Source organism: Sinohyriopsis cumingii, chromosome 5 (genome assembly GCF_028554795.1).
Source record: "Sinohyriopsis cumingii isolate HCF-2022 chromosome 5, ASM2855479v2, whole genome shotgun sequence".
Taxonomy (NCBI): Eukaryota; Metazoa; Mollusca; class Bivalvia; order Unionida; family Unionidae; genus Sinohyriopsis; species Sinohyriopsis cumingii.
In genome coordinates, this window is record NC_142965.1 from 59,435,722 (window position 1) to 59,450,809 (window position 15,088).

The 15,088-nt window shown below is 35.5% G+C and overlaps 1 protein-coding gene across 12 annotated transcripts in view; it reads right to left on the reverse strand.

The window, feature by feature from the left end:
* LOC149799253 (rho guanine nucleotide exchange factor 7-like) overlaps window positions 1-15,088 on the reverse strand; it is a 115,886-nt gene that overhangs the window by 20,457 nt on the left and 80,341 nt on the right. For 6 of the 12 annotated variants that reach the window (XR_016421124.1, XM_089958539.1, XM_089958535.1 and 3 more), the window contains one exon: window positions 902-961. The exons of 5 other annotated variants lie outside the window; for them this stretch is intronic. Coding sequence is in view for 6 of the 7 variants with exons in the window: in XM_089958539.1 (XP_089814665.1) it covers window positions 902-961 (60 nt within the window). In the remaining variant the exon portion in view is untranslated. Of the gene's footprint in view, window positions 1-901; window positions 962-2,112; window positions 10,745-15,088 lie in introns of those variants that run through there. One more of the 12 variants, XM_089958545.1, reaches the window with a different exon arrangement.

A 15,088-nucleotide genomic window follows, 5' to 3' on the forward strand; every position in this document is an offset into this window, starting at 1 on the left:
AGTCTGTATAGGTTGTTTGGAGTTATCAGAGGAACAAACAACACAGACCCAGATCTGCCCTCACACAATGTGCCTGCAGATCCAAGTCTGTGTAGGTTCTTTGGAGTTATCAGAGGAACAAACAACAAAGACCAGATCTGCTCTCACACAATGTGCCTGCGGATCCAAGTCTGTGTAGGATCTTTGGAGTTATCAGAGGAACAAACACAGACCCAGATCTGCTCTCACACAATGTGTCTGCAGATTCAAGTCTGTGTAGGTTGTTTGGAGTTATCAGAGGAACAAATAACACAGACCCAGATCTGCCCTCACACTATGTGTCTGCAGATCCAAGTCTGTGTAGGTTGTTTGGAGTTATCAGAGGAACAACAAACAACAGAGACCCAAGTCTGCCCTCGCATAATTTGCCCGAGATCCAAGTCTGTGCAGTTTGAAGAAATCAGAAGAACAAACAACACAAAGATCTGCCCTTGTATAATGTGCAAGAAGATCCAAGTCTGTGCAGTTTCTTAGGAGTAACCAGAAGAACACAGACCCTGATCTGCCAGCGTATTTTGCGATTGTAGATCAGTGTTCATGCTATTTGTAATAGGACTCAACTTATAAGCAAGGATATATGGAAGTTTAAGGTGGTCTATTGATAGATATTTTAGACAAGAGTTCTTCTATAAAAATGCATACCATTAAGAACTGTAAATTTACCTCCCATTACAGAAATGCCAAAACAGGAATTGCCCATCCATGTGAAAATCCTGGACAAGTCACTGGACTGGTGGGAAAGATGTATGACATTAAAAAATGTAACAATGGACCATAACATTTTTGATGCTGTTACTGTTGTTTTTCGGAAAGCAATACCTATGTCTTGCCACTAAAAGGCAAGACAAAAATGTAAACTCACCAGGCTGTTGGATAGACAATGAAAGATAAGGATTTGAATGACCTCGTTTTTCGAAAGACACTGAAAAATAAGCATTTTAATGACCTCCAATAAACGGTTCCCTTCCAGGCATGGTATAATCTCAATAGTTTAATCAATGTGATAGTTTGATTGACAAGGATAGGCTAATTCTTGCAATTTTCAGAATCTGTTACTTATATTTGAAAATATTTGTCCCATGAACAAGTAGTTGTTGAAGAGCATTTGTCAAACTCTAGGTAACTTGGCAAGAGGTTTTTATTTAGAATAAGTATTAAGCTGAACTGAATATGAACAGAAGAATTTGGTTCCCTTTTCTCAGTCCCATTAAATGCTAACCTATGCCAAGCATATCTACATCTTTTTAAGGAATGTCTATACTTGCTTATAAGATGAGTTCAACTGCAAACTGCACTTTGCCATATCTGCTATCACATGATGTGCCAGCAGATAAGGGTCTCTGCAGTTCGTTAGAAGTAATCAGTAGAACAAACAAAACAGATCCTATCTGCAGGCATATTATACTATAGCAGATTAGGATCTTTGCTGCTTGCAGTTCGATTCAACTTAAAAACAAGTAAACACGATTTATAAGTGTTATAGCCCATTAATTAATAAACAATCACATAACAGATAAAATTGCAGATCTGAAGAGCTCATGTTTTATTGTGTGTAAACATGTGTTAAAGGCTGGTTGTTTTCTAACAGCACTTTTAACTGGCTGTTATACAGGCTGAGAAAATGAGTTATATGCCATTACCAAGAACATAAAGGACAGACAACCGAGGCTGTCTTTGGTGGGCAACCAGATTATGATGCCCTACGAGGTAAGTTACTGTGGCATATGTGGCATGCCAAATATAAAAGCTTCTTGCCCAAGGGACAGTCATCTTTGGAAAAACCACTTGCCCGCTGATAACAAAACAACTAGCAACTTTCAAGCGAACAAGCCTAAAAACTGAATACTGATCCCAACTAGTAAGTCATCGGTTAATTCTGAAAACACAAGGTTTATGACAAAAACTTAGATTATAGTATATTATACGCTTTAAAAATGTGAATATAATTAAAAATGCACTGAACAGAATTATTCATTCTGATATAATCTGAAATTTAGAAAAGGTATAAAAAAGAAAAGTCCATCTTTTGCTCAGCAAAGCCATTATATATTTTATTTTCCATCTTAAATGCAGCACATCGAATGCTTGATATGATATTTACACAATGCAGAATATTTGCTAGGTTACAATTTGAACATAACTGGTACATTAACATATTTAATGACAGGTACATTAACATATTTAATGACTGGTACAATTATATATTTAATGACTGGTACATTAACAACTACTACATTCAGTATTGAAGACTGATAGCAATCTAGGCCTTATCATTTACTGATACAAAAAAATCCACACATAGAAACGGTTTCTTAGATAATTCTTCCATATAATTCATGCAAAGTATATTACATTCAGAACAGTTAAGACATGGCATGTTAGTATTTTCAGATAAACTTTTTTCACCAGCTGAAGTGGATTACTTTCAAATTAAGGATACGCTGTGGACAATAAAACTTTACATGCATAAATAGCACCATTTTAATGCACAAGCCTGCTGACTATTCTTTCAAAACAAAACGAACATTAATTGAAATTTGCCAAAGTTATTAATTACTTAGTGGAATTTAATTTTTTGATCACATACCTGCTTAAATACTTGTCTCTTTGATAGAAACTCATTTTTGGCACTATAGGTAAAGAATACAAGGCTCCAATTTACATTTGTGCACATATGCACTTTCTGCACCTGCTATAAAACTGGATATTCCATTTTGTGCATTTATGGTTGATGTTACACATGCAGTGGGTAAATGGATGATACAAAATGCATACATGAACCAATGTAATACAATTTTTGTCATCTATTTTTAGAAAATTAAATAAAGCAAACAGAATGTGTTAACGTATTTGTACTGTTACAATTATTCAAATGCAGGGCATGTGACATGTTTGTATGAATGGCATTTAGATACAGCCTTGATAAATATGAAATGCATGTGAAAATTATAATGCAGCAGGACTCAAATTACAATCATACAGAAAATTTATAAGTAACAAAAAGCAATACATATATGCAAAAACTATATCACATTTGTAAAATGTTGAAAGAAATATATAATATCTGTTGCTGCGTGGAATTTCTGACACAAAGCAGTTGCAAAACCAAGGGCTATAACTCTGTCAAAAAATGGAGTTATGCATGAAAGCCATCAAAATGCATTTATCAACTTTTTTAGTGTATATATGGTGATGGGGTAATTGCAGGATATATACCATCACAGCAGACAGACTGAAAGTTTATCAATGGCATAACTCCTTTTGAAATTATGGCAAGAGGATATAATAATAAAAGACAGCTGGATATCCAAAGCAGTTGCATATGATATCCCAAACAACATGGCAACTGTGTGACCTGGCCACATGACAAGCCAAAATGAAGTATATAATGCCATAACTCTGCCCAAAAAAGATATTAAATAGATATCACAATGAATATATATCACTATAAAAGAAACAATTAAAGTCAGTGTAACTGCTTCATTCCTAATGGTGACATCAAACATAGTTTCACAATTACAATGAAGAAAATGCTTGAAACTGATAGAAAGAGTTAAATATTGAGAAAAAAGTGACAAATTCCACCAAAGGAATACCATTCCTGTTTAAATGTGACATAATTTTGAAATTGGACACATGGTTACTCAGCCTAGCTGTTCGTGAAGACTGCCTGATGGAAAAAGTGATTACCGGTACTGTAGAACTCCCCATGCTGATCTAGTCACACAACAGGACTCCCATATCTTAAGATGAGGAGTTACAAGAATGAATTTTTGTGATCAATTATTACATGTACAGTTTCAGGTCAAATTAAGCACATTCATGTCATTGGGATTTTGTATTTTCACCACCAGTCAAGGCAGGTATGCTCTAACTACACTGATAAATACAGCGTGACTGCCTGTCATCATATCATACATGTATCAAATCCTATTGCAGGTGTTGGTGGAAATTAGAACAGGAATGTAGACAGACATACAACCATCAAATCATTATATTTTAATACAAGGCATTGTGTATTTTCACAAAATATTTACAGACCAATATCATCTCATGCACTTCTAAAACACTGAACATGTTTGGAATTAGTCTCTCACAATGACTACTACAGCATACATGGAATACAGTGACCTTATTTGACATAATATACACTTACATTGATAAGTTAACAACCCTTTTTATTGGCAAAATTGGCCAAAAAATACTCACTTCCGATACATGTCTCAGTCCCAGCACACCTTGTGATTGGGAGATGGGTTCTAAAATCTAATAGAATTTTATCAGAACCTACTACCATGCTTTGTTTATTTGTCACCAATTAATGTTTTCTTAGAACCTACCACCATGGAAGCTTTGTGGATTTGTCACTGCTTAATGCTGTGCATTAAATCAGTCTTAATTAGAATTCTTAGTTTGCAAATCATGGATTCCAATGCTTCTCCCTTCAGATCTCCACCACAAACCTCAGAGTCTCTTGGATAGGATCCTGATGGTGGGATTACCAAAGGCAAATATCAGAAGGATGTGTGCATTTGTCTTATCACACTAATAAAAATATTTATATGGTTGTATGGTGGGGCTCTCAACAGATTCAAAGTTATACTTCCCCCTTCTGATCTCCACCCTAAACCTCAGAGACTATTGGGTGGGATCCTGAGGGTAGGACTACCCAGGGGCAAATGTCAGTTGGATATGTATATGTCTTTTCATATCAAGAAAAGTATTCATGTGGTTTTATGGTGGGGCTCTCAACAGTCCCTTAGGAGCAAGTATGGACCCCAGGACCAATATTTATTGCACGGATAAACTTTTGTCTTTTCATATCCAGTAATTGTACACAGTTACTGGGTAGAAATCTCAAAGGTTTCTTGTTATAATACAGACATTAAGTTCATAAGGGAAGGTATGGACCCCAGAGTCAATGTCAATCACACAGATAAATTTGTTTTTGTATGTCCAGCAATAGTTGCTTTGTTGAAAGGGTGGAGATCTCAACAGTGTCCAAGATATGACCCACGGGCTTAGTCCCTGCAGGCTTAGTCCCTGCCGGTATAGATGGGATCCGAGGAAACTTTCAGTTTCAAGTGTTTAATATCTTTTTTATGCCTAATAAATGCACAGTATGGTTACCATGTTATGACAGAAGGGATAAGTGAGGCTTAGGGAAAGACTGAGGGGTTTGACCATGGGTCTCAGTGTAACATGTATTGACACATGGACATTCATTCTCATATGCCAATTCTCAGATATGTCATACAAATAACTCAGAAGTGTAACAGTGATGTTAAAATAACATACCTCATTAGCCATATCCTTAAAATCGAGATCAAATATCGAAACTGTTGTTATAATCTATACCCATGGAACTATAATTGATCCATGTTTCCATTTTCTAGCTTTAATGGTTTAGGGAGTTCAGACATTGGACACATATGCACTGGCAAACTGGATCATAATAATCCCATATCTCTCTGAAAGCACTATGATAAAAATGGATCATACATGTGTTGCATTGGGCACAACTATACTTGGAGTGAAAATGCAGTTCCAGTGTAGAGAGTTCCCAACACAGACCATGTGAGCTAGAACTTCTAGTTATGTACAGTCATGTAATAGTGAATAATGTCACTGACGTGATATGAAGCTTAAATCTCGTCCTATTCACTGAAATTATTATTTTCTAAGCACACCGTGCAGACTTTATGTTGAAAATACAACATGCTGCATTGTTGATGACCTAACATAAAACTATAAATATCATCACAATGTCCATTTAAAAGTCATAAGAAACCACAACCTTTATGTTCTGAATAACAATTGAACATAACAAATTAATTTCACTAATGCTTTCAACAAATCTCTTTGTATTCCTCTTTCAGGCAAACAATGTATTTCTTCAATAACAGTACTTATATTCTTTACTAAGGCTATAATAATACCAATCTTCTTACAATGCAACTGATAGAAAAATGAAGTTGGAATTAAAAAATTCCAGCAAGGGAAATTATTCATTCAATTATGTCTTCTTCTTGGAGTATGAGCAAATACCACTCCTTTACATTGAGTTTGAGACTGAATTATCATTTTGACCTAATGAAACATTACATTACAAAAGTGAAGTCCATTGTGACTGGATGACACTCAAACTCAAACTCAGAAAAAAACTATTTCAAGTTTCAACTAAGACTTACCAGTATGGAATAAAGCAAAGAAGTTTGTATAGAAAATATGGGCAAATGCCATACTGGGATATCATAAAACACTAAGCTTCAGTTTGCACTATCAGCCAATCAGAAACAACTGTTTAAAGTAATGCCATTTCTGACTGGTTGAAACAAAATTTCAAAGTTGTTTATCTCCAGGCTAGTAAAACATGTATACCTTGACATTTAAATTTACAATCATTAGGAGCAAATTCCTCCATATTTTTAACCAATTATTAACCCATATTCCTTGTTAAACCAAACACAGGGCATGGGAATGGAAGGACTGGAGTTCACTGTATTTTAGATGGCTATAGGTTGGCAAGAAAATCTGGCAAGAATACTGGAAGCACAACATCAAGAAGATTTCTTAAAAGAGACAACTATTCCTCTACTGAAAAGTAAAACTGATACTTAGGCAGACAAAAATTACACTAGACCAAGAGCTTTCTTGACAGTTCTCTTACTAATATTTAAAAGTATTGTACTACTACAATATAAAGTCACAATATCTGATAATCTGTTTGGGTTTTAGAAACAACACACAGTATTTCCCCTGAGAGTAAAATCTCCCCTTGGCATCAGACCTGGTGGTCAAAATAAAAATTTAGGGGTCTCTGATGCCCAAATTAGTGTAAATGGAAAAGACACTGACGCTCTAAAGACTTGTGTCCTTGAGTGGACTAAGGCTCTACTGGCCAAAATTAATTTTCTGGAATTCAAGATAGGACCATTTCTTCCTTTTAACTCTTAAGTGTTGAAACCATGTGATATTCTTCAGCAATAGCAAGATTTTCAAATTAGCTGCTGGTGTGGGCAGATGGGCACCATTTTCATTAAGAATCATTTGACATCATTTGAAGTCTTTATGTCAGTTCAACCATCCATTCGGGGGTATACTGACAGCAATCTTCAAGACAGCTGTTGTGGCAGCTATACTGGATGTATGATTGGTACTATTTTTGTTTCGGACCAACCGTATATTGTTAGAAGTAATAAAAACCCATGTTGATATAGTCATCCATTTTGAGTAGAGATTACATTATTTTCAAGATGGCCCAGCTAGATACGGTAAGATGTGATTTGGATTTTTAATGTAGCTTTGAACAAAATTCAGCCATATCACTATGATGTCTGCAATGTGTCAGTTTATTGTGATGCCTAGACATTTGGCATGATGTCCCATCCTGTCACATTATCCTGAAACCAGGCTGACTAGTCCTAACACTAACCTCTTAATGCTGAACACCAAGCGAGGCAGCTGTTAGCACCAATTTTATAAGTCTTTGGTACGACTTGGCCAGGGATGGAACTCACAACCTCCTGCATCCAAAATGGATGCTCTAACCACTTGGCCGCTGGAGCAGTGATACCATAAGAACTATTTTTATGAGATCCCCATGTTAAAATGACTTTCCATTTGAGAGAAGTAGCTCTAACAAGGTCTTCAAGATGGCCACCATTATGTCACCATCTTGAATGTCACATCAGCACCATTTCAATTTAAGACCAAAAACACATTATAAGAAGTCTTCTGGTGTAAGCCCCATGCTGATATGACTTTCCATTTTGGTGGAATAATAATAATATATTCATTATGGCTACCATATTTGATATGAGATGCACACCATTTTCATTTAGGACCATCTAGACATTATAAGGAGTCTTCAAGTGAAAGCACAATGTCGATATGGCCAGCAATTTGGGAGAAGTAGCAATAATAAGATTTCCCAAATGGCCATCCTGGTGGCCATACTGGTACCATTTTCGATTATGACTAGACATAAGACACGATGCAGTGAAAAATAAACCCCATGCTGATCATTCATTCAAAAGACAATATGATTTTCCAGATGGCCATTGTGTTGCCATCCAGTCAGATTCATACCCTTTTCAATCACTACCAACTAGACACAAGTCACCTTTGAGTGAAAACCCCATTCTGATCATTCCTTCAAAAGTAGTGATACAATTTTCAAGATGAGTACTGTGGTGGCCATCTTGAACATCTGAATGATACCATTTTCATTTCTGGCTTTGGCTTTGTGAGCTTAATACCAATTTTTTGCACAAGATAGGGGATAAAGGGTAGCCAGTATATGAGGAATAACCTCGAAAATCCCAGGAATAACCAACTGACAAATGGGAAGCTACTGGCATGGTATCTGACACACACATGCTGGATGACCTGAGACATGAACCCACTTGGACAGGGGTGAGATTTCAGTGACATGAAAAGACGAGCACCATTCAGCCACCTGGGGGCCATCTTTCATTTAGGATCAACAAGACATCACATGATGTGTTTTAGTAAAGAACCCGTGCTGATATGACCATCCATAACACGTTTCTCTCAAGAAGACAGCAGGGAAGCCATACTCAAGACGTGAGTGGCAACATTTCAATTAAGATCAAGTAGACATCATAAGAAGACTTCTGGTGAAAACTCCATGTCAAATGACTTCTTGTTCAGGAGGAACAGCAATAACAAGATTTTCAAAATGGCTGCCATGAAAACCATATTAGACATCAGACAAGAACAAGTTTATTTAAGACCAACCAGACACCATAAGAACTCTTTCAGTAAAACCCCAATAGCAAGATTTTCAAGACTACCAATGAGGTGGGCATGTTAGACATCAGATAGGTACCATTTTCATTTAAGATTAACCAGGCATCATAGGGAGTCAATATTACTTTTGGTATCTGTTGTTGTCATGGGTTTAATGCCGATTTTCAGCACATGATAGACCATACAGGACATCCAGTATATTTGGTGGCAGAAGAACCTGGGAAAACCCTGAAAATAACCAGTGACTCATGGGAAGCTACTGGCAAGCTTTCTCACATACCCTTGTTAACCCAGACCGAGTCTCAAACCCACGTGGACAAAGGTGACATGATAGTGATATGTAAAGATGAGAGCTGTAGGCCACTCTGCCACCTGGGGCCCCTATGACTTTTCGGTCAGGAGTAATGATAGATATTTAAGATGGCTGTTGTGGTAGCATTATTGGTTTTCAGAGTGGCACCATTTAGGATCAACTAAGACAATGGAATGAATGTGTGTAAAGTTTCATCACAATCCTCCATTTAATAGGCACAGCAGCAATAATAAACTTGTGCTAACAGATGGACAGATAGGTAGACAGACAGACAAATGACCATCCCTTATGCTCCTCAACTTTATGACCAGTAGAGATTTTAAAAAAAACTATGAAGGACATGACAGCCCTACTACACAATGTATGGCACACCTATATAACAAAATGTAGCTCATGTGTAAAAATAAATTTTGTTATAGCTTCTACCAATAGCCTTCATTTACTATTAGGCCTTCAAAGACAGAAGAGTGCCACTACCATGTTTATAAATTATAACATCTTTAATTTTTAAGAATTATTGAGGAGGCATGTGGAATTCATTTTAATTTTCTGATTATTGATGGCTGGAACTTATAACTCTTGAAATGTCTTATACAGGGCATTTCATAAACGTCTGAGGTTGAGTGAGGTTGAGTTGTCATAGCAGGCAGGGGGTCTGGGGGACCTCCCTAATAGAATACATTCTGTTTTGTAGCCAGGTATAAATTAAAAGTAGCCAGGTAAATCACCCATCTCCGCTGATAATGAAAGCCCTGCTTATATAATTTTGTTTTTAACAATGCCAGAAGCATTCTGAAGTTATAGTGTGTATGCTACTGACCACATAACTCCTATATTTCTGATCTTGTAAGTTCACTTGTATTTGAGTTTAAGATTTTCAAGATGGCTGCAATGGTGGCTATATTACATGTCTGAGTGACACATTCTCATCTGGGACCAAATATACATTCTGATGAATATATGTGTTAAGTTTCAAGGCAACTGTCCTAGTAGGTTAGGAGGAGAAGTGAGTGATAACAAATCTGTGGTAATGGACATGGGATGAAGCACAGCAGATAGACAAATGACCATCCCATAAGCTCTTCTCATCTATGACCATTAGAGTAAATACAAATATTTTGCATGTCTCGCCTATGAATAGTGCTATTTTGATACAGCGCCTATTTATATCAGCAAGGCAGAACTTGAGGGTACAAATTGATTAAAAATGCAGCCATACAGTAATAATTTACAAATTTTAAGTTTACAACAGAAACTGATGTAGCAGATAACATAGTACAACACCTGCAAAAACTCGGGTACAGCGCCATGATAATACTAAAGCAGTCAATATCACCAACACAACCAGAATAGTAACACCTACGTCTTGCCATTCCTGGGAGAGACAATAAAGACTCTTACATAAGAATCCACACAGAGATTTAAAATCTGTTCATAACCTCTTTATAGATCTAGCCAGTCCTTTTGCCAGTGGAAAAGTGGCACAGCAAAATCCATGAATCATTCCACCGGCAGCTCCTTGAATGAATGGGTACTCATCCCACTCAGGGGAACTTAGTGGATCCGAGTTCCCAACACCACTATCATCCGAACTCAGGCGTAGCTTCTTTAAATCCACTGTTTTGAACATTTTTTTTGTATTTAAAAAAAAAATCCCAGCAGCACAAAAGATAAGAAAATCATGTGTAAAAATTCTATGAAAATTACCCAATGAACATAAATAACTGAAAAAATGTAAACTGCCTTCCCTGCAATAAATTCTTCTTTCTATGACACTGATTTTATGTATAATTTTTGTATTTTGATCATGTCAGCCATCTTTTAAGTAAAATCAAAAATGTGCAAGTTTAGTAATACAAATTCCCAACTGAAAATGGTTTACATTTCTTGTATTAGTATCGGTTTTGACATTTTGAGGACACAGAAAATAGAAGGATTTGTTCACCAACAAACCATGTCATAAAAGTTATTCTATCTATACAAGTGGTTGAGGTAAGTTGTCTCCCTCTTTGAGAAAATTTTGATGTCATTTAATGCTGGACACATTTAAGTTTCCTAGACCATTATTTTAAAAACTAGCTGCACTGGACACAAAACAAGCAGTACTTTATATGCTCTCATATATGATTTTGCCTAAAAATCATGGTACACACTAAGTTATAAATTACCATTGGGCATGGCTCAAAATGAGAAAATTGGTACTTAAAATCCTTTAAGAAATTTTTAAAAAATTTTAAAATATATTTTATCCACAAACTTCTTTTGATAAATGCAATCATTTCAAGATAACATATCTCCTAGATCACCCATTACAAATATTAAAATACTTAATTTTCCAATGTCAACACTAGAGCAACACATTCTCTGACGATATGAGATTATCATAACTTATCTGTACAGACATGAAGCCTTTTGGTGAGTACATTTGTACTAACTTTCCATGAATCAGACACAAATTTAGGGACCATGCTAAATGCAGATATTTGCGGGACATGACTTCTCTACTCTGCCAGAATGAGGCAAAGTGGAATGAAAATAAGAAAATGGGGTAAGTGTGGTCAAAATGTATAATATTTAAAACAATTGCTTAAAGCAGTCATTTTTACTTAATCAAAGTACCAAATATTATTATTATAAACAAACTGATTCAATATTTTTAGTCTGATTCAGAACATTTATGATACCAATTGGATTTTGCAAAACATGGTAAAATAGAATGTCGACCCAACTTTTGAGCTCTTAAACAACAAGATCATTTATGATAAACCAAAAACAGGTGGTATTAAAGAAACAGAGAAAAAAGCAATTCTACTTTGATGCCATGATATGAAGATAGACTTTCTAATTGCATTAAAAAATTCAGAGGAATAAATACAATCTTTGGCCTTAAAAGAATTATGTCTCAGAACCAGAGTTTGTGTCTGGATTTGGTCTTCTATCTAAAGCAGACAGTTCCAAACTGCACATGGACAGAAGAACCTTTGCAAATAGTAGCATAAGTATGAGATTTGGGGTAGAAAGCGTCAAAATTGTGGATCCAGTAAAGAAAAAACATGAAATTTTCTCTTTTCTGCACAGGGCAAAGTAGCCAAATAAAAACATTGTCTTTTATACACCTAAGTATTCAATAAATGAAAATCTCTTGGAAACAGATATGTTTGGATGCATTCAGAAGTCAGCCCACACAAATGTATTTCCTGCCCCATTTGAGATGAAAATGAAAAGACTCTCCAGGGGACTATAAGTAAACCTGCTTTTGATTCGGCCAACAAATGCATGGAGTTACATTAATTTCTTAAGCTTTATTTGTGATTTTTTTTTATTAGAATCATGCAGAATGAATTATACTTCAGCAGGGTTCCTTTACAAATCTAATTTTTCTGATGTGACGTCTTCAGAACAAATTTCTTATTAAATTTTTCACTGTTTACAATGAAAAGGTTGGAAAGTTGGATCTATACACCAGAAATAACAAAAATATTGATCACCATGACAGAAATGAAAACCACATAATCATATAGCCTCCTCTTCCCCTTACAGCAATCTTATTTCACACACTAGAGACAGCCAAGCAAGTAAAGGGAAATTTTGCATTTTTCACTACATCTCTCCCTCGATAACTTGTGCACATTGGGGTCCCAAAACATAGACCGCACTATAAGCGAGGGTTTGAGTTGCCAAGGGACCTCCCAAAAATCCACTAGACAAAAAACATCTCGAGACACGTGGGGTTGGGGGGCTGGGGGGCTGGGCTGTTTAATGACTGAATCCTCGTCTTATAAAAATGTCAAGAATAATTGTCAATAAAGTGCTTTTCTGATGAAGATGTTCATTATTCTGTATAAATCACATTTATTTTCAAAATGTCCAACATCTGAAAGGTTGATAAAATGATTCCAACTGGTTTCAAGAACCAACACGGTACCCGAAAACATTCGTGTATTAAATCATGTCTTTTGGGTTTTGTTGATTAGTCTGGTTCCTGGAGTGGTGTTTAATAGTTTTTGCAAAACAAAGAGTCTACAAAACAGGGAACCAAACTAACTGTTAATACACTACCAAACAAGATTCCTTTTTATAAAAAAAGCAATATTTCGTGAGACAATTGTTTATGTCGACACTCAATTTTTGAATTTTTAACTTAGTAAAATATTGATGCAGTGATTTCATTGCAAGTAACACTGAAACTTCTAATCATCCTTGAGAATATCTCAATGTGTAAATTCAGGAATTCCCTGAAATTCGTTTTCCTCAGAATGGTCTGTATCTGTGAAACAAACCTCTTTATTTTAATAAGTACCCATTTCGCTTGGTTGCCTTGCTATCTTTCATCACAGTTATGACTGAGTAGGTTAATTTAAGGTAATTTAATTAGTCTGCATAAACAATAACATTTACTATAGTATTTGATTGATCAACTGAAATGAGTTACCCGACATACGACTGGAGCCCCTGGTTCTTAAGCATGTAGGAACTGAATGCCTTTTAACTTTTTGTTTATTCTACCTCCTTTATTTGACTCAAAAGAAGTGATTAACGTGATAATAGAAAAGGAGACCCGCTTTTATTTAGTGCAACAATACAACTAATGTTTCCGCTAGTCCACTATCAAAACATGGTCGGCACTTAATTAGGTTCTCAGAGAAACGCTCACAGATATAGCTGTTACAGTAGATTGACACATTTTATGTTTAATCACAAGAGAACACATTGCATTTATGATTACACTTAAAAGGAACTAAAAGATAGAAGAACACAAATTTCAATTTATACAATTTTTTAAATTTAATTGGTATTTATTTATCGAAGTTCTGCCTCCACTAGGGGTGACATTTCATTGTTCAAAATTTCTTTGAATATCATTAATTATGGTGTACTAAAAATATCATTTGGAAAGAAAATGTAACAAATTTTATGACTTCTTTTTAAAGTTGATATTTCATAATGTTGATTAAAATTTCCAGTTCCTATCTTCCGTTTTCGACAATAAAACGAGTGATATATCAGTTTCCATTACCAATTCTGACTGTGATTTTCTTCAAGTTCAATAAATAGGAATACATTTTTTGTATTTTCTGGTTAAAGAAATGGGATCCATGCCTGACACCATGTTATAAGTGGGTTTGCGTGTTATCAGGGCACGAGTTATCGAGGGAGTGGTGTATATTCCAGGACTTTTCCACTACTTTTAATGACAAAGTTTTTCCTATGACTTTTCCATTACTTTCTGTGACATGATGCTTTTCCAGGACTTATCCTGTTGCAGACATAAATAATCATGAACTGATGCAAAAGTTGATCAAAAGCATGAAAAATTGAAAGCATGCTTAAACTGTTTCACATTGCTCTTTCAACAGGAAAATATCACAATAGCTGATATTTTAATCAGAATGCAATGTATCAGGGTTGGGAGCAATATGACAATTTGAGCAAAGTCAAGTCAACTTTCTTTACACGTTTGGGTAAAATGACAGGCACTGGGGCAATTATTTTTTTTCAATTAACGGTACTCCTCAGCATGGGCCCTGAAATTCAATTTATGAAGCTTGATTTCGAGTATCTGGTAAACTAACTGGTTACACATTATTGCAACAACAGTGTATGACTACATGCTCTTGCCAAAAGGGGTTTTACCCATAAATTCTTGCAACTTTATTAGCATATTATTGGTCTAAAGTCTATCTGAACATCTATCTGTCCTCTGCGAGTCTAACTACATTCTGAAGAATGAACCTGCTCAAATGAAAGTAACTATATCAAAGAATTTGAGAATTTTAAGTGCTTCAATGGTGCCACTTTGTCACAGACAGTGGTCACTGATTGTAGACTGACTGGTCAATGTATATCAGAATTTTATATATATTTCCAAGCTGCAAATTCTCTATGGAAACCAAAACATGTATGTATACATACATATGTTTGTGTGTGTGTGTTAAAAATGTCTACAATTTAGAAAATAAC